Here is a 26796-nt window from a genome sequence, read left to right as displayed (position 1 = left end):
GAGTCGGGAGTTGAATATGTGCTTTCTCATCTAACTAATTCACTGTGTGTGTCCTGTGGTATTAATAAGAGCTAGAGAGCGTAAGAAGTAAAACAGGATTTGTAGTATTAGTCACTGTTGATTTTCCCTACTTTCATTTCCACAATAAACATAAGTGTGTGCCGTGTAAATTGCCGTTTAGGGTACACTAAACTAATTTGGTTGGAGCGGTACTGAGATTCTGCTTGCCATTCAAAGCAATTTTACTCTTCAACAAACGCTCGTAATATGAATGCATCAGCCCCTGTCCCCACGCTGTGAACTGTGGTAAATTCGTCTGTAATTTGTTTATTACAGTGTTTGAATTAGAAATTAAAGGGGTTTCGCAGCACCAGATTGATTTTAGAACACCCATTGGACCGTCAACTGGAGGGTCCCGCCCCAACGCATGCCATTGGTTGCTGTGTTACAGTCTGTGTTAAGAGAATTCTGATAATTGTTTTGAAAACGAACAAGAAATGTATTGCTGAAACACATTACAGAGACATCGAAGTAGTAATGAATTGTGGAGTTAAAGCGTTAAACAGTTTTTCACCAATTTTGTGTTCAGGATATTTTGGGCGGGGCTAAAATGGTGGCTTGATGATGTAATGGAGCGTCCGAGCATGCATGGCTCCTCCCCTAACACTAGAGTGCACTAGCACAGGGAAATTAAATTGAAACATTCTGCACAAATACAGATTAAGATAAAAATAAAATAAAAGTTAATAAGTCAAAATAAACAGAAAAAAACGATGAAAGGTCTCAGTGAGGGTGACAGGATCCTGTCATATAGTGTCACTTTGTGTGTGTTGTGTCAGTGTTTTGTTGTGTTGTGCTAGTTGTTCTTTTGTTCCATAGAGCGCGATTGGTTCTATAACTGATTGCATTATTTTCAGCCAGATTCCAGTTGGGATATCAATTTTGATATTCTTTTTGATGACTTAAAAGGCTCCTTGTGTCTCAGGTCATTCATAGCCTTGTTTAAGTTTCCAGTGTTATTAATGTTTATACCAAGACGTGTAGTTCTCCGTGTGTGTTCTAGGCGCATGTTTAGTTTGAAATTGTGATGTTGGTTTTGGCGACTGGATGTTTTTTGGAATATCATGATTTTATTATTTTTAAGGTTAATTGATAGGGCCCATGTTTGACAGAAAGTGTGCAGGGTGTCTGGATGTTGCTGTAGACCCTCTTTTGTGGAAGACAGCAGCACCAGATCATCTGCAAACAGAAGGCAGATTTTGTTTCCATCTGTAGGCTATGTCTGTTGAGGGTGTGGATACACTCTCGCTCTGCACAAATAAATGAATCCAATGCAAACAACAAGCAAATGGAAGCGCAGACGCGTATAGACAGAGGAGAATAATGCAAACAAAAGGAAGGAGATCGCTACACGTTATCGCGAGCATGCTTCAGTGATTCTCAATTGATGAACATCACACGTGTTTGAAATCGTCCCGTAAAACTCTCCACATATACTGGGGACTAATGTTGAGAGTGGGCGTGGCTTAAGATCCGACAGCGGACACGCCCCAGCATTTGAGAGCAGAGAGTACTGCTCGTTTTTTCAAGATTTTTATCACTTATTTTATTTACTTGGCAAGTTTTTATCATTCGAATTTGGTTGATTTGGTTAATAAGTTATAACACATTTTTAATGGTGTGACACACGAAGAACACATATATGTAATATTGGTTTACACGGACTTAAACTTGGAGCTGACTGCTAAACTGTATAATACAAAAAACTATTTTGTACTATCCCTTGCTATTTTATTGTCTCTCAGAGCATTCAGTGGTTTCAACTCAAATAGGTGGTATGCAGCATGTAATAATGTGTAGTACATAATAAAACCCTTCAGGAAGATATCTTTTTCTGTCATCTTATGCTCACCCTGTCAGGAACACCTTGCAATAAAGAATGGACAACTGTTTTAAGATCTTAATCCGTAGTTATAAACAGAGCTTTGGAGGAGACTTGTGAGATCTATGAACATACCTCTTGAGTGCTCCAGGTGTCCCAGCGTCTCGATCTGCTCAACCAGGTCATTGGAGTTCCACTGGCTCATGCCCAGGAGAATGGCAGCCTTCCCCTCCATAACATCTACAAACGAGACATGAGAAACCACTGTTAAATACAGGGATCAGCCTTTATGGTGTTTTGGCACTTTACGCACGATTGTAAAATTAACTTAGTACATTGAGTTGCTTGTTTATAATAATCATAATATCTGTATTTCAACCCCATTCCTGTCCCAGACTGTCCCACAAAAAAACCTGACCTGCTTGAATGTATAATATCAAGAATTCATGTCAAAATGTAGATATATGTTTAATTGATATTACATTTATTATATTTTGAAACTAATTTCAATCGTTAATCAATTTTAATATTTGTTATTTATTGGTAATAAACTATTTTACTGGTTATTAATATTTGGACAATATTAAAAGATATAGCTCTGGAAAACTAAATAAGACCATTACAAAATTCCAAATAAAAATAGTTTAATTTGCATAAATTTGAAAACTGTTTAGAAATAACAAAACCAATGCAATCTTTTCAAACCTTGAATACTAAAAAGAAAACATGGTAAAATACCTTTTTAGCATTTTTTACGAAAACATATTAATGAAATAACCCAGATTTCATGCAGCTTTCATGCATCTTGGCATGTTCTCATACTTGCATTGGGGTTTAGTGCCTTGTCACTCCTGAGGTTTGGTTTCAAATTCATCTGAATGTAAACATTTTAAAGAAAAGCAAATGTGTGGTTGTCTAAGTTGTTTCTAGAGCTGTATATTTGTAGTTTTAATATGGCCTTTAATATGGAGAGTTAATTATTCATGGCAATAATGTTTGCATCTGTTTTACAACAGCTATTCACACACACATTTCACGTTGAGATTTTGCCTTTAAAGTCCATAGGTATAAAATTTCATTATTTTTTGTCATTATTATTGTTCATTATTTTGGACAGAACCCAAGTGCAGACAGTGAAAGGGGTTAAAGCAGGAACAATGTAATAGGTGAAACAATCCGCACACGACAGAAAACACCAGTGCATTAAATAAGGGAGATAAGAATGGGCAGGTGTGGGTATGACACAGCCCAGGAAGCTAAACGAAGAGACGAGAGGGCGGGGCCAAAGACGAGACCAGAGAGAAAGCACATTAAGCCATGACCGACAATGTGTTCTCTCCACACAAAACACGTGGTACTGTCATGATGCTGCCCCAAGACGAGAAAAAACTGACAAGACATGGCAGAACCATGACAATTTTAGCATCATGCTCAGGAATTTCGTTTATTAAATAAGGAAGGACCTATTTCTATGTCCTCTCTTCAGTGCCCTTAAAACTCAAGGGAAAAAATGCTCTGGGGGAATCGTTTAAAAAGGTAGAGTACAACACAGAAAGACAAAAAAACCTTGGTTGGAGCCGAAAATAAACCAGTGTGAAAGCAGAGAGAGAATAAAGAAGAGGCTGGCGAACGAGATGATAAGAAACTAATGAAGATGAATCACTCTCCTCATGTTTTCCTCCGGTTCCAGATTAGCCTGTTTCAAAGGATGAATTCTGTCGTCTCCAACCATTTAAAAAAATAAGTCTGCAAACTATTTTGTTTTTATCAGTCAGTCAAGTGTATTCTGCAAGAGGCCATTGACTCACATCTGCGACTACTACATTAGCCAACTTTATAACGGCCAATTAGAGGATTACTCTAGAATAAATAGCTTTTATTTCCAGCACACCAAATATTCAGAAAAAGAGAGAACATTGAGAGAATGTGGTGTACACAGTCATTAAATGATCAATGAACATATCGTATTAATCCACTGTTAATGAAGAGAGACCAGAAACCTCCAGAGGCAGATATTTTGTCCAGGGGCTGACTGTCTGTGTTTGTGGAGAACAGTGCATTTGAGGAAAAGTACAAAACAAAGCTGGCGTGGAGGTGTAACAAAACTACCGTTGTAAACCATCAGCATCAGCGCCTTCAGACTTCTGACATCATGGACTACACTCCCCATAATCCCTTGCACCTGATTATCCCATGGTTGCACTCACACCTGTACCTCATCCCCAGAACACTATACTGTTTATGCCCTGTCTTTTGTTGTGGTATTTGTCAAATCCAGTTGTACTAGGCTTTGCACCAGTTAGACCCTTTTGATACCCGTGGTTGTCACCTGTCGAATTATACTTACCTTTAAGATGTCACCTGTCAAATTATACTTACCTTTAAGATGTCACCTGTCGTATTATACTTACCTTTAAGATATCACCTGTCGAATTATACTTACCTTTAAGATATCACCTGTCGAATTATACTTACCTTTAAGATGTCACCTGTCGAATTATACTTACCCTTTGGATGTCACCTGTCGAATTATACTTACCCTTTGGATGTCACCTGTCGAATTATACTTACCTTTAAGATGTCACCTGTCGAATTATACTTACCTTTAAGATGTCACCTGTCAAATTATAATTACCTTTAAGATGTCACCTGTCGAATTATACTTACCTTTAAGATGTCACCTGTCGAATTATACTTACCTTTAAGATGTCACCTGTCGAATTATAATTACCTTTAAGATGTCACTTGTCGAATTATACTTACCTTTAAGATGTCACCTGTCGAATTATACTTACCTTTAAGATGTCACCTGTCAAATTATACTTACTTTTAAGATGTCACCTGTCGAATTATACTTACTTTTAAGATGTCACCTGTCGAATTATACTTACCCTTTGGATGTCACCTGTCGAATTATACTTACCTTTAAGATGTCACCTGTCGAATTATACTTACCTTTAAGATGTCACCTGTCGAATTATACTTACTTTTAAGATGTCACCTGTCGAATTATACCTACCCTTTGGATGTCACCTGTCAAATTACACTTACCCTTTGGATGTCACCTGAATTATACTTACCCTTTGGATGTCACCTGTCAAAGTATACTTACCTGTGGATGTCAACTGCGGAATTACACTTACAAGTAGATGACACCTGTCGAATTACACTTACCCGTAGATGACTCCTGTTACCTGGTTTTACCTGTCTTCTGTGCACCTGTTCTCCCTGCAATAAACCAGTCAACTTCAGCTCTCCGTGTGGCATCGTCCCTCAGTCTGTGTATTGTTACAGGAGGTCTGTGTATTTTATATGCACATGTATTTGCATATAACACCAGAAATCGTAGAGATCAGAAAGAAAGGGAAAACATAAACGCAGAAAGACCACAAGAGCATCTGCAACACAAACCAACAGCATCCTTTAGAAACTCTGAAACCATGTTATCATGTCAAGTTTTTCATACAAAATCACAATTGACAGGTGGGACACACGAACAATTCGTCGAGAACTTGTTCGGAGAATAGATATCTGAGAGAAAACAGTGGCAAATGACAGGGAGAGACAGGACGATAGCCGAACAAGAGAGGAAATTAAACGAACTCTGGCAAGAAATTGAGAAAGCAAAACAAGCTGAAAAATCTTTCTTGCTACAAACGCAAACCGCAGCAGCATGCTAATGAGAGAACGCAGTACAATTTCTGTCAGCACTTTATCATACATTACGATTTTGAAAAATATAATCTGACGTTATGAAGTCAGATGCGGCCAAGTGGTTAGAGTGTTGTGCTTGTGGTCAGAAGGTTGCAGGTTCAAATCTCAGTGCCAGCGGGTCATGACTGAAGTGCCCTTGAGCAAGGCACCTTACCACTGATTGCTCTGCAGTAATGTGCAACTGTAAAAAAAAACCACTTGTAAGTTGCTTTGGATAAAAGCGTCTGCCAAATGTAATTGTAAGTGCTGTGGAATACCTGAATCCTATTTTGACCGATTGTTACATTCCAAGGTCAGTCATTACAACCTGATCTCACAAATTTCATAAGGAGACTAATTCATATAAATTCGTAATATGTGAATCGCAAAAAATACTGAAGCCGCTCCCCTAACCTTACCCCTAAACATCGATGGTGCGAAAGCAAATTGCACTAAAACGAATGGATACGATTTCATACGGATTAGCCACCTTGTAAAATAGTCACAAATTCACGTGAGAGATTGGGTTAATCCACCGAAAATGACCGTTCAAAACTGCACGGTCATCCGGGTACTACAGGTCATTTTTTACAGTTTAATATTACACATATTACACCTAATATGAATATGCCTTTTAATTAATGTCTTCCAATGTTTAATGTGGTCATGGACCTATTTTTAGACTTACATATCATAGAAAAGTGTTACATACTAACCTATAAGAACATGTGTATGGTATGATATACAGTGAATATATTTTAAATATAGCCTACATATAGAAAGTTTGTTATGGACACAAAAATGTACCCAGTTAATATCAGTTTACCACACAAAATGCTAATGGAGTGAGTCAGTCGATTTCTGACCGAGGAGGGAAAGCCAATTAGCAGTTCTATCATCCTTATTTAACATAATACCTGCTGGCACAGGCTGACAGGTGTAGGGGTAATAAATGAGCTGAGCTTCAAGGGCTGTGTGCCCGTGGGATCTTATCGAGATAACAGTGTGATGCAGATAAATGGGTGGCCCTGTTTCTCGGGTCTCTACTGATGAGCTCATTAAATATTGGGGTTAACGGACACACGAAATTAAGCAGGATGTTAATTAAATAAGCAGAGAATGTACACTTACCGCACAAAATTCACAGAATACACAAATGTTACAGTAAAAAAGGATGTTCTAATGTTCAAAGTCAATACCACACACATAAAATATTAAAGATACTACTCTCTGCGTGACCTTGTCACGTTTTATTTCCATTCACCCTCTCCAGCTGGCTAAAATGTGAATGTGTAGAACAATGTTTTGTTAGAATATTTGCCTACGGGATGTTATATATAAATATTATTATAAATATTGTTATAAATAAGTACAGAGTGCGTATAGAGTATATAAACTGCCATTATATAGCCGAGACGAGCAAAAACGAGACCATTTCAAAGTTATTTTCAGTTGAATGTTCTATTTATAGGTGTGTGTTTAGGTAACCGTTGTTTTGGTTTCATTCTGTGAACTACCAACAATATTTCTTCCGAATAAAAATATTGTTTCGGTTTGGGCATTTATTTGCAGAAAACGAAAACTGGAGAAACAGGTTAGATGAACAGAAAAGATGTTCTGTATTTTTCAGACCTCCAATACTGCAAACACCTCCCTCCTGAGGTTTGATTTTGTGGAAATTCAACAGACATTGGACTGGAATGAAAAAATACTAGAAATTCAATAAATATTTGGAATGATCTTTTAATAATGTCTGTGTCTGTATGTATATTGATGCAATACAAAATATACATACAGTAACATTCTGGACAAATATACAAAAACAAAGAAGAATAAAATGTGGATATAAAGCATCGCTGTTATTATTTTTTTGGTATGTCCTGACACAAAAAAACATATACTTACATTTTACATACGCCACAATTCTGAACTGTATAATTTGCAGACAAAAACACTTGTAGGTACTTCACCGATCCATCCACAGCAATCTTGAACAATTTGTGCATAAAAATTCTGACAAATGCTAGTTGTCCCAGAGCACTCGGCCCTTGAAAAACACCACTGGGCAATTTCTACTTCATGAATAACTGAAACAGGCCAATTATAAGCTTGCTGGTTTGCACCCAGCAGACACAACAGATGACATCTATGGAAGCAAAAAAGAGACATAATGTTTTGAAATTTAACAGCCAATGAATACTTGAGTTTGAATTATTTTACTTTGGAAACCTTGTATCTGAATTTATTTGTTTCGAATTTACCTCTATGAAATTTAAATATGAAAATTCTTGATTTCCATTTTAAAAACTTGAATTTAATGCTCACAAATTCAGATACAAAACAAAACAACTTACAGAATTTCAGATAAAATACATTCAGGTTGATCAAATTCGATTGCTTTTATTCAGATCTAAAATTTCAAGTTAATATTTTTCAAAGAAAACATATGTCTAATTCGACTGCTCAAATTCAGATCGAAAAATTCAAGTTAAATATTCACATGGTAACATCCGGGCTACCCAGGATAGGAAAAACAGTTGAGCCCAGAGCCCATCTGCAATTGAACCGAACCATTGAACCGAACCAATGAACCGACGTCGGGCGGCCTATCAGAGCACGTCAACCTGACTGTCTTTCATGATCCAAGAAGAGGCAAAGTCACGTATATTAAACCTGTAAAGAAGATGACTTCTTATGGCAAGCCGTTTTGACATAAAAACCTTGGGTTTGACTATCCATAAAATATATTTTAGATAGTTTTAATTGTATTTCGACGAGTCATAATTGTAATTTCACTAGTCAAATTGATAATTAGAGATATCTGCAATTATAATTGCGCTAGTAAGAAATATGATTCGAGATATCTGTAAATATGTTTTGACTATAGTCAAATATAGACTATATTTAGATATCTGTAATGACCTCATAGATATCTAAAATTATCGCGTCACAAATACGCAAAGTATTTAAAGATATCTCTAATTCAGTTTCGACTAGTCTCAATTATATTTTAAGATATCTGAATCGTGCCTGCTCCTAGTCGAATCTGCTGTTGTGTGACGTGATACTTAATCTCCTCAGCTCCCCCCCCACGCCAAAACCAAAAGCGCAACGGCTAATGCTATCACCTTGGCTTCATCGGAACACAGCAAAGGAGGCAACAGGCTAGTTTTTTAAAAACGGATGTCAATGGGTTTTGTTCGCTTTTACGCTTTCTCCAGTTGGATGTCTTAAAGACCCTTTGATCTAACTAAAATAAGGGTTTCTTATCTATGCCAGAGCCCCTCCTTATACCTAGTGCTAACGGCTAACAACAGTAGACAGCGTTTGTAACTTGTCAAGGAGAGAAAAGAACTGAATGAAGTACTTTAGGGATTATTAAATAATATATGGAGGCAGTCATGTATGCATAGCGCTGAGATTTTAATTGCAGTCATGTTACAAAGCAGACCAAACAATGTGTAATGTTCAATAAAGACAAAGATCAGCAAACTGCTCGTTTTGTTGTAATTTATTTTTTATATATTTTTTGAATAGACATGAGTGAAAAACATTTGAATTATATACCAAAACGTGAAAAAGTACAAATAAGCACGTGATGGACAAGCATGTTGCATATATGGCACTTCAATCATGACCTGCTGGCACTGAGATCCGAATCGGCAAATTTCTGATCACAAGTCCAACGCTCTAACCACTAGGCCACAGACACCTATACAGATGTCTAGTTCTCGCTTCTCAGGGAACCGAGGTTACGAAAGTAACCGGAGAAGTTTTCCTGCTGGCTATAACGTGTTGCCTAGCTGACTTACCTACATAGAGAGACGAGTCACACAACAAACCATAGCTAACAGTTATGTGTTCCAAAAAATAATCAGCAACAACATACTTTTGTTCTGTCGAGTCTGATTGTACATAAACAGCAAACTACCGGAGCGCCTTCGTTTTCCCTAGAAGTCATCTTCTTTACAGGTTTAATATACGTGACTTTGCCTCTTCTTGGATCATGACAGACAGTCAGGTTGACGTGCTCTGATAGGCCGCCCGACGTCGGTTCGGTTCAATTGCAGACGGGCTCTGGGCTCAACTGTTTTTCCTATCCTGGGTAGCCCGGATGTTACCATGTGAATATTTAACTTGAATTTTTCGATCTGAATTTGAGCAGTCGAATTAGACATATGTTTTCTTTGAAAAATATTAACTTGAAATTTTAGATCTGAATAAAAGCAATCGAATTTGATCAACCTGAATGTATTTTATCTGAAATTCTGTAAGTTGATTTTGTTTTGTATCTGAATTTGTGAGTATTAAATTCAAGTTTTTAAAATGGAAATCAAGAATTTTCATATTTAAATTTCATAGAGGTAAATTCGAAACAAATAAATTCAGATACAAGGTTTCCAAAGTAAAATAATTCAAACTCAAGTATTCATTGGCTATTAAATTTCAAAACATTATGTCTCTTTTTTGCTTCCATAACATCGGCATATGTGTACGAGTAATTAAGTTGTCTGGTGTGGCTTTATCAATTTACATGACTCTGTTTGAAACCCCACCCCACTTTAATAAGTTATATTTTAACAAATTAAAATGTGAGCACGGAATTAAACGCTCCAATATTGCAATAGTAAAACCAGCGGCGTCTTAGCAGGTCTCAGCACCCCCACCTCATCATAATACGATGGGGTTAAGAGGAATGTGTCTTGCCTGAAGTGCAAGAGATTTCTGGTGTGAATCTCACTCAGCCGGCGTTATTTTTAAGTGATACTTGACATGGTATTTTAAAAATTCTTGAAAATATTAATTGAAAACAACTTTAATGATAAGGAAGGGAAGCATTCAGAGCGAAATCACCTTGGGCAATTTTCTGCTACCTTATTACAAGAAGAGAGATTTTAAGCGGGGCTAAAAGATGAAAGACAGAGGCTTCAGCATGCAACATCGTCCTTGAGGGCCATTACACCCATGCTGAGATTTGTGTGTTTGTGGATATGTGTGTGTTTTAAGATGCTACTGTTTAATAAAATATTATACATACACTAGCCTATATATCACTTTACCTTTAAAATATCAATTTGAGTCTCTGGATTTTATCATTGCAAAGATACTGTTTCTCTATTTATCTCCATTTAAAAATAACTTATCTTTATTTTTGACATTTGCACATTGCTGCTGATTTCTGTAAGTCTTTTGAAGTCTGTATATAAATGTCTCTTCTAGAAAATTCTTTTTTTTAATGCCTTTATGGTCTTGTAAGTCCTAATTTAAAGAGTGAATTCAGCTGCCGTTTCTTTTGTAGACAGCGCACACTTCAGAAAAACCCAGCTGAATGCTCAAAATCATATTTGCACTTTGCACCGTAGTCGTGATTTGCAAACCATTATACAGGCATATCATTCAAATACACCAAAGCACTTGCAATTTGAAAGAAAATGACTGTAATTCCATTGACTGATAGATTGTTTTCAGTCGTGTGTTGTCCAGAAACTTAATGCTGCCTTTAAAGTGATTTTTTTATATGACTTGATGAATCTCTAATGCCTTTCGTGAATAAATGTTTAAAAGCAATGAAAGCTTACCTCTTGCATCAAAAAACTCCTCATCCGAGCTTTCAACAGATTCCTGTGCAATGTTTTGGAGTCTCCACTGAGAGGCGCTGAGTTTTCGAGAGGGCACTAGGAAACAAAATGACAACTATTGTTAAGACAGGAAACCTAAAGATTAATACATTAGAAGATAAGAACACAGTACAGCCTGTGACAACTTAATAAAGATGTACTCTGGTTGATAAGTGTAGCATTGCAATCAGTGCCGCTGCTAGCCATTTTGGTGCCCTAAGCATAATTCCATTATGATGCCCCCTTCGCCGCCATTTTTGGGTGAACTGTCCCTTTAAGGTAAATATGTAAAGTAACCTGTCATTTTATGGTTCAAACAGAGACGGTGATATAGAGGCAAAATGTATGGATTGAGGTTTGAACTATTCAATGAATCATTCTTGGGAATTAAAACAATGACTGTTTAAGGAGTTATTGGCAACCACTTTGTGTCCTGTCACTTAAAGGAGCACAAAGATTAAAAATGGTGCATAGGCTGAAGAACGATGTTCTTTTTGCTAAACTTTCCTCTGGTAGCAGATCCAGCACAAAACATCTTCCCCAGGGAGAGCTGCTTTGAAGCTGAGCGTAGCTAATTAAAAAGGAAAATCACGCCTACGCCTACATGGAGAGCCAGTGCTGGATTTTGCTGAGCTCCGATACGCCTGCAAAGACTTTTCCATTCATGCAGTTCCTGGTTGCTTTATAGATTTGGCACATTTTCTCTCTTTACAACTCAAATGACACCAGTGTCATTCTGCTTGACTCTTGTTGAGACATTAGTGGCTGTTTGGAGATGAAAGAAGAAAGAATCGTGCTCACTCTTTAACAAATTGTTTAATGAATGTAAACGTGAGACGCGTCTACAGAATTAGACTAGTCTATGCTTACTGAATAGAAATATATGGCTGATGTTTCTGAATATAAATTATGATGATCATTTGAGAATATTTTAATACACAAATATGGATCTGGAATACATCTTCAAACCATGGCTGATACAAGAGAGTTCTCAGTAAAACTAAAATAATAATTTTGTCACTTAAAGGGGTCACATTGGATGGCTAAAACGAACACAATTCTGTGTATTTGGTGTAATACAGTGTATTACATAGCATGCATTACATACCATGCGATTTCTAATTGTGTCCTCATTTGGAATACCCAAGTCGTTTTTAATTTGCAATGAAACACAGCCTCATGCTGGCAGAAACAACAACACTATAGTGGGAATTGCATATACATTTTGGGCGGTGTTCTTCAACGCTTCTCACAAACTGACGTAGAAATGTGGGGACGTGTTTAAACAAGGCATTTTTGGCAAGTTTGGATGGGCCTCCTCTTTTATATCAAATAAAACATCTCTTTTGGTTTGAAATTTTAGCAATTTTACGTGTCTAGAATATAAATGAACAACTTGTAACACACCAAAGATACAGGAAAACATGTCATATGACTCCTTTAAAACGCATCTTTAAGCATTAAAATTGCATATTTAAAAGTTTTTCCTGTGATAATAATTTCTTCATGCCTTAAAGGGACTTGAACGGAACTCAACACGCTTGCTTAATTTAGTATATGTGGAATCATGAATATGCAAATTAGTCCCCGCCTCCATTCAATCTTGTGAGCTCGGCCTGTTGATTTTACTATATCCACACAATAGATGCCTCATTTGAAGTGTGAGCAAATTATGTAGTAAATACTCCGAAATAGTTAAAAATTCTGAATTTGCGCACGGTTTCTCCGAAAGACATTTCACGAGTTCGCCCTCGCCGATAAACAGCTCCTTGTTGGGATAGATGTTAAAGCATGGGAATGCAGGTTATGCGTATTTGGCGTGTTGTACAGGGAGTGGGCTCCTAGCTCGCCGGATTTATCCAAACACGGAGCACTCTACCCTGCTCAGAGCAAGTGCTCCGGGCTTGGAACCGGCTCGAGCCCGGAACACACCCCCCCCGAGGGTCCCGCGGGACTTAGAGAAAATGAGAGGAGCTGGGGTGGAGGAGGGATGCTTATCTGGCAAGATGCAACAGGTAAGATTGTTTGTCTATTTATGATAGAGCTTGCTGGAGCTGATAGGGTAGATACAGTGATTGCTGATGGTGAACCAGCCTAGATAATTAAGTAGAGATTGCGTGCTCGGCCGATAGGTGATTGCTGCTGATGGAACATCGGGCTGATTTATATGCTTAGGTTCCTCCCGAACTTTGTTAATAAAACATCGTATAAACATCAATAACCAGATTTTCACCACAGCGGGACTTTAGGCATCAGATGTTTCTAATAAAAATAGAGACAAATAACACAATTGCTAAAATACATTAAAAGGAGGTGCAAAACAAATGCAGATTATAGGTTTAAAATATTCTAGATTTTAATACATTTTAAGAGAAATCTCTTCAATATCTTAAATAATATTGACTTTTAAATTTAGACTTGGCAAATCTAATCTCAGTTTGCGACACTGTTGAGATCTCTTCTGAAACTATAATGGGGACATAACGGAAAAAGGCGTAAAACAACGGAATCGAGTCACAACACAACAGAAATGCTCCCGACATCTAGCGGGCACTTTCGGCATGAAAAAAGCTGTCACGCCGAGTAGGAGGTGCACGTTTTGCAGGGTGTTGTTTTAGTGGTTTTGGAAGCCTGTTATGTTTGTGAAAAGCATTAAAAACCAAAATGTGCTCTACTGACGGAAAACTGAATATCAATGGCAAACAATGTAATATGAACAAATTACAGACTTGTTGCACAGCGCTTTTGAATGCTTGATTTTGATGGGCTAGTCATTACACTCTAATGTATGTTATGGCCATTTCACCAGACTTGGCAAGCTGTGGAGTTGCTGCGCTGCTGTGATCTGTCATAGTGAAAAGGTGTAGTCTTTGGGCGGACGTTCATGGTTACTAACCTGCGTGAAGTTTATGTATATTCTAAAAATGCAGGAATTTTTTGTGGAAATGAGGCACAGTTTACTATGACATTTTGCACGTATCGTGTATTTAAACTTGCAAATCAACCCAATCTGTATTCTTTATTTAAATCTCTGTATTTGTCTTCTTTTTGTTAGGTCAAAGAACTTTGAGAAGAGAAGCCTGACACTGCGTTATCTAGAATAGTACTCACTTTATGATTATGGCCGTGATTTATGTGTCTGAGACAAATTTTGGTTTTGGACAAATAACTTTGAAACATTACTTGTTCTTGATAGATAGACATGTTCACATCAATTGGTGATAAAGATAAATCAGGACCTTCACTTCTAAAAGTTCTGCGTCATGCTTGTTTTTGCATTTACTACAGTGTATAGGAAAAGTTCAGCCAACCATTTCAAATGGGCCATTTCAAGCTTGTGAAACGCCCTTCAATTTTCATCTCATGTTCTTCTAGTCCTCCATCGCAGCAGATACAGGCCTATCCACTCTTCTGAACCATCTATAGTGACGTAATATAACTACAAGGGGAAAAGAAATTCACCCAAAGACCTTGAGAAGTGCTACATCCTCTGCTGTGAATTGTTCTCTAAGATCAAATCAGCCGATGTGTTTGAATCTGTTTCACACCTTCTCATTCAATTTCTGATCTTTCCCAGCATCTCTACTTACCTCTGAGTGCTTCATAACCCAATGTGAAGACAAGTGGCCGTCATGTGTAACTCATTCTCTTTCAGTCCTGTTTGATCATTAGCTATTTGTACCTAATGTGTACCCAGTGGTGTAGTCTAGCTTTTCGTAGTGAGTATACTCTGATTCCCAGCCAAGAATATTTGTGATATACAAATATATTTTGCGATTTGGGCAGGGTTTTTTATTATCTTTTCAGCAGGGCAATGAACCGACTTAATGAAAAGAATATCCTGTGAAGGGAAAAATCTTTACATTAAGATTTAATTAGATTTTGACTAAATATGGCCATGTCAAAGACTAAATCATATTGAAATAAATGGTTAAAATCTAACTCTGATGCTTGTCACTAATAACTAGATTTTTTGCCTAGTTTTCACACACTTATGAGTGCAAGTTGTGCCTATAGTATTGACATAAATTTGATAGTTAACTATCATAATTAACAATTTAACATTTGTGCAGTTTCATCAAGCACCTGTTGCACTTACAGATTGCTGGCAGTGTGTCTAACATGACTTTTACAAGGCTGGCCAGGAATTCTCATCTGTTATCATCTAAAACAATTTTATACACTGTAGAATAATTGATCCCTCCCTTTCTTCCTCATTTAATGATTCACCACCCAAACTAACATTTGTGAAGTTGGCTAGTTAATATGGCAACAATCCCAGAATTACGTTAATGATTACAAATATGCTGAATTTATTCCAAATGTCAGTGCACTTTTCTGACACTAAACAATGTTGTTACGCATCCTTGCGTTTTTTAAGTGGGTATACGCCATATACATGCATAGTGTTAAAAAGGTCAAATTAACTTAACTGTGGATTATATATACACTGTGAGAGTTAATTTTACCTTTTTTAACACTGGCGATTTTGCTGTTTGCATTTGACGTAGACTATATTTAGTCATTTAGAAGACGGTTTTATCCACACCACTGTGTGTACCTTATGAATAGACTAATGATGAACATGTTAATATACAGACAGTATATACAGTCGAGAGATCATTCCAAAATTTAATTGAATCAATATTTCCAGATGTATTGTGGTCATTCCAGTCCAGTGTCTTTTGATTTTGTTGAAGTTCAAACCTCAGGAGTTGTGTCTGTATCTGTTTGTAAGTAAACAATGACAGGTTTTTAATCTGGGTGAACTGTCCATTCCCATGATCGGGGCAGTGAGACAAGGACCGAGGACCCAGGTGCAGACAGCGGGTAAGGGATTAACGAAAGACTTAATAATATAAGTAAAACAAAAACCCACGAGGGGTTACATAACAAAACAGGACTATAATAACATGACAAGACTGGACTAAGACTAACTACACTTAAAAAATACTAAAATTAACTTTTGACATGAACTACAAATAACTGCAAAAGACTACACTGACAAGGCACAAGAACTCACCGAACAAATCACAATGAACCAGCACAGGACAGAAAACATGAGGGCATTGAATAGGGAGAAATCCAGAGGGGAAGATGTGTGGGGCATGAACTATTTAACAAGCAATAATGAGGAAACGTGATAGGGACGCAGAGACCGGAGTGAGTGTATGGCAAGCCCTAAGGGCCAAAGATCTCTGTCTCCATATTAAACATGAGGTTCTGTTATGATCCTGCCACTAGACCAAGAGAAACCTGACAAGATGGGGCAGAATCACGACATCCCTTTAAACAGAGGTTTATTGTACCTGCAGATATTGTCCAATTCATCTTGCCATTGTATGCTGTTTATTCCCCTCTTTCAGAAAATGAATTCATTGGAGATTTAGAAAGAAGATCTCATCTACAGTGGGAGTCTAAAAGTACAGTAGTTAAAGTTCACTTAGTTTTCAGCCCTAAAATGCATTACAGTGCTCTAGCAGTAATACGTTGCACTAGAAGAATATAGTACATTTTACTGCCTACACTACACCTTTAAATAGGTGTGAAATACCGTTTGGGTGTTTCAGAGACATTACAGTCCATCAGTCCAGATGAAGATGATGAGATCTTAATGAGAGGCTCATTAAAGTGGCTGTGCTGGAATTTCCAACCCCATGTTTCATTTATCATGGAATCAATATATTATGGAATGTACTCTACCTTCAGTAACTGAAGAAGCTTGTGACCTTTTGATTCAGTCCTTTCTATAAGAACATACAATTGTTGTTTCATTGTATTTATCATAAAAATATTTCATATTTCTGTGTTATATACACAACACACAACTACACGTTTACTCTGTGACACTGTCGTTTAATCCTTCTGATGTTGAGCATTCTCTTGGCATAATCTTTCCAAAGTTGAGCAGATAAATAATTTAATATATTTAGATTTGAAGATTTACTTGTTTTCGTGGTCTTAAAAGCCGCCCAGTTGTATTTACTTCCATTCCTGCTAAAGAACTACCATCTCATTTGACTGTACCAACTCCCTCTCTCTCTCATCTTATTAAAAAAGTTATTGGGCTGTTTCATCTCTTGTCTCTAAATCCCTTCACATATACACAAATGCACATGTCCCCTTCCGTTTGAGCTTATAATGAAGCTATTCATCTTCTCCTCGTGGCTCGGAAATATTCCCAAGATAAAATGCAAGCATAAACAAAGCCTGGATTTAATAAGTTTAGGAATTTCAACGCTTGCAGCTATATTATATTTGCAAACAGTGAGCCAAAATATTAAACAGAGACTGAGATTCTTAAGATCAGAAGTTGCTCAAAGACTTTCAGCTGTGAGTTTTTATAAAAAGGCTTCTTCAAGCTACGCGCCGACTGAAGACTTAACAGAGGATGAACGGCGAGCAGTGCTTTGGTTAGAGTTTACTTGAATTAGTTTTAATAGTTATATAAAGTTAAATATTAATAGCTTATAACACACGTTTGATACTGTTTTGATAACTTATCTCTCAATAAAGCTGAATAGAGCTCAGGGAGAAAGCTCTAGTGAATATCTTTTGCTGAAGGGGCTGTACGGATGGGCTTTTGCCAAGCATCTGACTGGATGTCTCTGGTGGCTCATTAATGACTAAGTGCTGTAAACTTCTGTGATTAAAGCCAGAAAAAACGAAACAGTGACCTGACCATGCAATAAACCTCATCTTCTGCCTTGTAACGCACATTTCACGAACTACTAGGAGAGAATGGTATGACCTTAGGAATGCATCTGCGCCGCTTATTATTCCAGGCATTGATCTGGTTTAAAACGGCTGGAGGTTTGCTAAATGGATCTTTAGGATCAATACCGGTTTTCATTAGCTTTCTGAATTCTCTCTGAAAACAAATGAAATCGAAAAATGCTTCTGCAATCAAATGTAACCTTCCAAAGCAAATCCAAAGATTGACTTCACTACCATTATCCAATCCATAATTTCACAGCAACCATCCTTTAGTTTCAGGTCCCATAAATAATAGCCAACAACAGGTTATTATCACAGCTCAAAAATCCACATGCATCCAACCGTCACTTTAAAACACAAGGTAAATAGCGTTAATGTTGACAACAAGCTGCCACTTCGGCTCAAGCAGACCTGAAGTTGATATTGTCTGTGAAAGGGGCAAACAATTGGTCACAACAGGTGTACATGAGAGGTCCCTCTCTTCTCAAAAACAAGCTGAATGCGAACTGTGGGGAGATCAGGTTTATATACACCATAAATCATCCAAGCCCTTGTCTTTCCACAAAATGCCCTATTTTGCATTCGGCCTTGACAAATGATGACACAGAGCGCGTTGCCACAAAGCTGATAACCACAAACATCAGGGAAATATACATAGCTTTTTTCTACAAAATATGATGTTGGAATATATATTGTAGGATTATACATAAAGTGTTCTTTATATGTGACCCTGAATCAGAAAACCAGTCATAAAGGTCAATTTTTTGACATTGAGATTTATGCATCATCTGACAGCTTTCCATTGATGTATGGTTGTTAGGATATGACATTTGACCGAGATATAACTATTTGGAAATCTGGAATCTAAGGGTGTAAAAAAATCTAAATATTGAGAAAAAACATTTTTGAAGTAGTCCATCAGAGTCGCTGTAGCAGGCCGTTGCTAAGAAGAAACAGGTTTGTTATAACACTCTCTATTGTCTTACCGCTTCAAAGACATTGTATAGAGTAGACGAACCTGAAGATGAACTCTAAGCTTTACTTGTATTTGTTAACACTAGCAAATGTAAAAAATATAAATGTAAAGCTTGACTAACATGAACAATATGGTTATGATTTTTGTTAGTCAATCTTAAAGTTACGTTTGTGTTGCATGTTTATCACAATATTTCCTTGTAACATAATTAATCTCACTAATGGACCCACTTCATAGATGTCTAGATAAACAGATGGTTTCACATCCGCCGGGGGTACCTTGCTGTTTTCAAATGAGGTTTGTAATGAGTGATCAGCAAGACCTCACAATACATCAAACCTACAGTATATGCTTCCTTTGCACATGCATCTGAGTCCTCTGATGCTAATTTTTTAACCTTTATCTCGCCTTCCTAGTCCCACTTTCCCACAATCCTTAGTCTTGATTAACCGTTTTCTTTATAAAATCCATCTCAAGTCTCTGCAGTCAAGGGCGTTTAGATAGTTAAGAAAAGCATTATCAGATCCCTTTTGACACCGTGGCCTGATTTGCTCTCTGCAACATCTCGATACTGTTCCTGAGAAGCACAGAGTATAAACAGAAACTAACTAGGAGTCACAAAATGGTAAAGCGAGAAAAAAACAGCACACTTGTTATCTTCATAATCATATGTTTGTTGACTATCTGTTGACGTTGATCTGAAAGTTTAAACATAAAATACGAACTAAATAGATTTTAATTACAGAACATTGTTTGATTTCCCATGTGTTCACAAGAGACCTATTTCTGAATGTATTTTTTTTTTGTTCTCCTTTCTCCCAGTTCAAGTGACGGTTGCCTTGGTGATATAATAAAAAGGTTATTAAATTTTGGACAACATTAGCACACGGTGTGGCATTCACTCAAAATATCAACAAAAGAGCCAAAAAACGTCAGGCCAATTGAAACCAAGGCATGTGCCCTAAAAATATAATTTATGGGCACGTTATTACATCTTAAGCTTTGCATACAATTTGTCTTTCTCCTTTGTATTATCTCCCTAAATGGCACAAACTGAGACAGGACCATCTCTTGTACCCCCCAAAAAGCATAACATCCTGGCAGTACAGTCAGCGATCTTAAAAGTACTAGACACAACAACATGACGTATCTAGTATAGATTCTAAACCTATATTTTAAAAACTCTTACTCAATCACTGGGTTTTGATCATTTCAATAACATCTGAACCAAAACAACAGCAGGAACTTCAAACTGTGTTGACTGTATCTACTTTGCCAAGATTACTTTTTACAACACGGGTTCCTTTCTGTCAGTACCTTTGTGTCTCACGCTTTGATTTTGACTTTCAAGCATCTTTCCTAGACTGAATATCGAGTATCTTTGCATTCAACCCTATCCCTTGAAGTCCAATGTGTGTATTGCTGCAATGGCTCATAATGAAGGCAGAATTCTTTTAATCCATCTAAATATCCACCTGCGGTGGAACATCAATGGTCTCTGTTCACTGTTCTTCCTTTAGCTTAAAATCAACAGTTGTTTTCACCCTTTGCTGGTTATAATTCCATATCATTAGACACATTGCCTTATTAAAGTGTGTATTACAATATATGCACATTTCAGCCTTCTTTGAATCTTAACGTATATTTTCATTCAGTCTTAATTTTTGTTTGCACCTTTTGGTGTACTGGAAGAGTGTGATGCAAGCAACAGCAAGGTCATGGGTTTAAATATTTCTGTTATTTTTTACACATTTTTATACGCATAATGTCTAAAAACTGTATATTAAGGGTATTGTTATATACAGATTTTTCAGGTAATTTTACAGTAAAACATACGTACAATGACAAATGCAAATTTAGACGAAAAACAGGGGAAACATGTAATTTTACAGGGGTTATTTTACGGTTTATTATTATACATTTTTTACAGTGGCAGACAGTTATAAAATGTACCTTGAATGCTCCGTAGGTCACTTTGGATAAAAACATCTGCCAAATGCAAACTGTATATGTAAATATATAATTGAAGGTCTATTTATACTGAACATATGAACTGAACATTCAGACCAAGAGCTCTCAGGAAAACCACATATCATTCCGACTGGTTCACACAACAGGGCAAGGGCAGAGTTTGACAAGGAAAAATGCTAAATAAGATTTGGCTTTCAAATTAGGGCATACGGTACATCTATTAATAGTCAACATAAACTTATTTTAATAGACTGGGTGGAAAAGCCAGTGTGTAGCTTAAATAACGTTGTATGCAGTTGTGACATGTCAATAAAGATATTATATTATCAAAATGTGTTCCTTTAATGCAAGCCTGTATATAATAACTGATACGGAGAAATTGTCAGGTAAAATGCAAATACAAAAACTATTAAATACGTCAAACAAATGCTCAACAAATTAAAAACCGATTCAGTATTTAAACAACATTTATATATTTTTAAAGCCAAGAGATGTCTGTTTTTTTACAGCAAACTGCATATCAGGGGCATATGACAGACGTAAAAAATTCATGAAAATTTTACAGATTCATACAAATTTGTTGTTTAAAGGCATAGGTACTTAAGTGCTAAAAATCATTAATAAACTTGAATGATTCAGTGGTAGCCAGTCTTAGAGTTACGTGCTAGATGCTAATGTCCATGTATTTTTAAATGTATAGTTTGAAAGTGCTTTCCATTTTAATAGACAGGGGGAAGCTGACAGTCTTACAATGCTGACGGACACATTTATTGAAATCCAGCGAACTTTATGTAAGAAGTTAGTACAAATATTCACCTTCTCCTCTGTAATGTTCAAAGCTCTAGGTAGAGATGAATGGCATCCGATGTGGCAGTGGATGTTTTCTGGCACCCTAACGGTAAACGTGGAAGTGTGCATTCAGTCCATTCTATAATGTGACAATGTGTTTTAAGTGAAATAGAGAAATGATGTAGGACGAGATGAAACTGTATAAATTACAAATGGATTATATTGTGAAAAGTGTGCTTTCCATATGACTGGACTGTTTGCTAATATAGCAAATGTCAAATGTATAAGAAATGTCAAATGAATCTAAATGATGCAAATGAGCGCATTTTGATAACATATTATGAAGACCACAACATAGGTAAAAATGCACATAACTAATGTCGACGTCGTGTTGACTTAATTAATAAAAGACAAAAAAAAACCTCAAGCTTTGAATTTGGCAAACTCAATATTACTCAATACACTGAAGACAATGGAGATGATTCATGTCCGTAAACCTCTTTTCTTGACATTAGACTCCGTCACGTTCTTTCTGTGCCTGTCTTCGCTTTCATTCAGTTCACATGTTGCCATTGCTGGTGTATGTGGCAGCTGTGTCCCAGCTGTTTTGTCTACCTGCTGTCTGTCTGTCATCCAGTCCTGACACAAAGAATCAGTCTCTGATAAGACACACAAAAGTCAAGTCTGGAACCCCCGACAAAGGTGATTAAAGCTACATCTAGATCCGGAAACCAGCTGCTACATAGATTTTCACATAAACTGAAGCTTAAAGGGAAATCAAAATGACGTCATTATTTACACACCCTTAAGTTGTTCCAAACTTTGGGGGGAGTTAATGACAGATTTATTTGGGGGGTGGATTTTTACATTTGCATTTATGCATTTGGCAGACGCTTTTGTTTGTATGTGCAAACCCTGGGATCGAACCCATGACCTTGGCATTGCTAGCACCATGCTCTTACCACCAAGTATCCCTTTAAGGCTTCTATACAGCCACAGAAAAAATTAAGAGACCGCTAGATGGTGAACTTTTGAAAAGACAACAGAAGACGAAGCTAAATGACTTTATGTTGGAGAGTGGAATTAGGGGACATGTCGTTTTCACCATGAAGATCGCCTGTCATGTTCACGGTCGAGATAATGAATTAATTTTATTTTATGTCATCGTACGTTAGCCCGCAAATGATATTGAACTTGGTCAATTGATTTGGCAGCGTAATGCTACACAGTTTTACATGTTTAAAACAGTCATACAGTCGTCATTTAAAAAGTAAACGGTTTACGCTTCTTTTGGGTTTCCTTTACTCACCAAAGAGTTATCATGATCATAATAACAGAACAACAGATGCTGCGTCCTAGATGCTGTTTAAAACCACTTACGCATTTGCGTGTTGCCGTAGTTTCTACAACTGGAAACTGAGGGTATAGTGCGGAGCACCGGATATTAAGTCACTGCTATGTGACAAAAGTTCAAGGGAGACAAGGGACGGGCCATTATTTTAAATAGGAAATTCTCTAGATTTGCACATTCTTGGGAACATTTGGGATAATGTAAGTACACAACTGCATGAAATATATCACACTGTGCAAATGATTTTTTGATATTTCATAACAAATTCTTCTATATTGTAGCTTTTAATAACAGAATGGAAGCATAAAAGCTGACCTAATATTACGTCTGCTCTGACTCTCCTGTAGAAATAATAATGAACAATAATAAGTGGGTAATCTATATAATTAGCTCAAATGTGAATCTCTCTGACATATTACATTAATGCCAGCTTAAACGTGTGAGTTTACATGCATCTTGTTTTCTATTGGCTACTTTAAAGTGTGAACTTAAAAAAAAAAAATGTTGAATCTTTGGCAATACATGCGTGCATGTCAAACCAAGATGTCACTTTGACCTTTCTGCCATCCTATTGAGCATGTACATTACAATTCGCAATTGATAACCAGATAAACCCAGATATTTATTGTTGTTTTTAATGGTATCACAAGGACATTTATCAATGCTTCACCAACACAACAAAAGCATCAGACAGCACAGCTGTCCAATCCAACGCCTGTTGTCCCACAACAACAAGAGCATCACAGTACACAACAGTGCCTTTGTATTTGTAATTATGTCTGATCAGACATCAGTACTGAGTGAGGCTGAATAAGACAGAGACACAGGTTAATTGAGGCTGTTGAAACCCATCAGATGAGACAGGCTCTTTGATCTACTGAAACATAAATATCTTGAGACAAAGTGTGCCAACTATAGATAACAGAAACTTCAACACAGAACATTATGTGACCTTATAATGTCAAAAACTATTTATGTCCCCAAGAGTCTGGGTGTATGTGAAAATATGGTGTAAATGGGAGCAACGTATTTTTTTTACCTGAAATTATAAGCACACAACGTATTAATAGCATCTGTGGTAGAATTTCATGAAAGCATTTCACTGGTAACCATGTAAACAATGTTCTATTTATGTCAAATTGTTAAATATATCAGATTAAAAACAGCACACGACACAAGTTCTTAATGTAACTGACGAGGCAGAGGCAGCTTTCTCGCTTGTTTTTGTGGGTGAATGTATTATAAACATGTGCACACCTCACTCTCTCGCTCGGTATAACTTCTCAGAAAGCCTGCCAGTTAACATGTATGACATTTTAATAACAAAACCGCTTGTTTTTCTCATAAAATAATAACCGCCACGGACATCTAGCCTATTGGGGGGCAATATTGTGACGCTGTGGTTTTATACCACTGTCTGTTTTTTCTTTAGTTGTGGTTTTGTGTGTTAGTTAAAAATATCTATTTTTGTGAATTTTATTTTATATTTCAACTTCAAATATTGGTAAACCTATTTTGCAATCTAGGGGACCTCTATGGTACCAAAAAATCACACCAGTTTTCATTTGATGCAAGATTCTTCATTTACAAGTGAATGAAAGCCGTTTTTTTACCAGTAGTGTTAAATGTAATGTTAGGATTAAGAGTATTTTAGTGTAACTACTATAATGGTTATAATTGACGATCATCGCTCAAGTTCTAAACCTGCGCAATGCATTGCGCAAAAGTGTACATTCAACTTCGCCCTGAAAATAAAAGAAGACACAACATTTCCTGTACGCTCATATTGTTTTAGGACAAATACATTTGTACATGGCAAGTTGGGACAGTCTGTCACATTTTGGGGTTGTCATGTTATTATTATTAGCCTATTTGATATGCGTGTTACCTTTTCCATTTTTGCTTTTGCGTTGTTTGTTCGGTGTTTCGTCTGGTTGACTTTACTGAAAAGCCCATGGCACATTCACATTGTTACCCTATATAGCCAATGGCCATACACAAACAAACATGTGCGTTAAATGAGCCGGTACTTCTTTCATGAGCAACGACCGTGGTGATGGCTTTTGGAGCTTTAAGGTAAGAGAAATTAACCATAAAAAAGAAATATTCACTGGACTGAAGTGTCATCCTCGGTTTGCCCCGAATCATGCATGTATCAAAATTATGCAAATGCACCATGCAAACGATATACATACTCCACGCAAAGCTCGGTATTTACCAAACACTTAGCATGGAGACCATTAAAAACCAAATGTGTATGGGAGCAGACGCAGTTCATTCCGGCTCTTCCTCACTGAAATATTTTCCAATTAAAATGCCATTGTCCACACATATTGTCCACCAGAAGAAAGACACCGCACACTTTTACAGACAGTGGACAAACTAAGATGCCAGGCATTTTATCCTCATCACGCGAGCATCCACACCAGAAAACGAATGCTATTAAATCACAGTCGGACTTACCTTTCGTCTTATTTTCCATCCTGCCCGTCTATGCGCGTCTGTTAGTTTTGCATCAATGTAACCCTTCCGGTCTACGGAATTTGTCTATTCTCAAATACAACCTGCTCGCCCGCACAAGTAGTTACCAACTACCTGTCGTGCCCCTACGCCGATGAAATGCCAGTCAAGCGCAGAACGCGCTTTGGGTAACCGAACGATGAAATCATGGGATCGGTCGCGCGCGTCATCGCAGGGGTTCTGTCTTTTCCTTAAGTAAGAGTTAAATCCCCAGAATCGCGCCAAAAGTGATTCTGATGAGAGCTACCGTGACGCACCGCTCGGAAAGTAGCCTATCCCGTCATGCGAACGCCTCTCTGACGAATGTGCTCGAGACATGACGAGCATCATGAAAGCCGCTGTCTCGTGAGGTACCTGCTGTATATGTGCGTGTATGCTCACTATGGGGTGTTCGTTATTAACTCGGGATGAGTCAGTAGAAGGCTTCATACATTGTTTCAATCATCTGACGGAACCCCAGCTTATATGAAAAAGAAGGAGACTCTCCCTATCAAATGTAACGTTAACCACAATTCTTGGTTTTATTTGTGATAAAATCATTAACCACTATCACTCCACCATAATAACTAGCTTAACGTGATGTTTTTAGTGATCAGACTGACTATTTATGGTAATGAATCGGCCATAATACAATATATTAATTTTGAAGTGAGGGATTGAAATTATTTCTTCAAATTTGGGGAAATTATTCTTAAAACAATATGGCTCTATTTTAAAGGATACTCCACCAAAATAAATGCGCATGCGCGCTTTTGCGCCCCATTAGCTAGCAAGTTAACATTATGCGTTTAGTATTTTTTGGGTTACCAGTGGAAAAACTGTTACTTGGCTAAACTTAAATGCAACAAAGTTACACCACCTCTTCAATAAATTGTTTATTTAATCAAATTAACATACAATACAATTTTGTATTTAATACAGTTATTATAAGATTAAATATTATTATTATTAATATAAATTAAACAAAACATAAAGAGATAACAATCAACAACAGTACAACACAGACTGAAAGTTAACTTCGGGCCAGGCATGCGTCCGATGAAACTGTCTATACACATATGCCTTCACCCGTGATTTAATATAACCTTTCTTTGTACAAAAATGTGGTCCCTGTAGCAACCATTGTTTAATGTTTGTCATAAAACCATGTCTATACAAATGGTATTCAATCTGACCAAAAATCTTCATTTTACTGTAATAAAACCATGTTAATTTACTATGGTGTGTCGTCTGTCTGTGTATACGCATACTCTGTAAAATATGAAAATGCCCTCAAGGA

The 26796-nt window shown here is 37.0% G+C and overlaps 1 protein-coding gene across 1 annotated transcript in view; it reads right to left on the bottom strand.

Moving 5' to 3' along the window:
- The window catches only part of plrdgb (PITP-less RdgB-like protein), a 63935-nt gene extending 38051 nt beyond the window's left edge, over positions 1-25884 (bottom strand). Inside the window, exons 1-3 of the mRNA XM_079486177.1 lie at positions 25461-25884; positions 11155-11250; positions 2018-2122 (exon numbers count right to left, since the gene is read on the bottom strand). Coding sequence (XP_079342303.1) covers positions 2018-2122; positions 11155-11250; positions 25461-25479 — 220 coding nt within the window. The 5' untranslated portion in view covers positions 25480-25884. The remainder of the gene's footprint in view (positions 1-2017; positions 2123-11154; positions 11251-25460) is intronic.
- Between the last annotated feature and the right edge of the window lie 912 nt (positions 25885-26796).

Source organism: Barbatula barbatula, assembly GCF_947034865.1.
Source record: "Barbatula barbatula genome assembly, chromosome: 22".
NCBI classification, from domain to species: Eukaryota; Metazoa; Chordata; class Actinopteri; order Cypriniformes; family Nemacheilidae; genus Barbatula; species Barbatula barbatula.
This window is presented reverse-complemented; position numbering and strand designations above follow the sequence as displayed.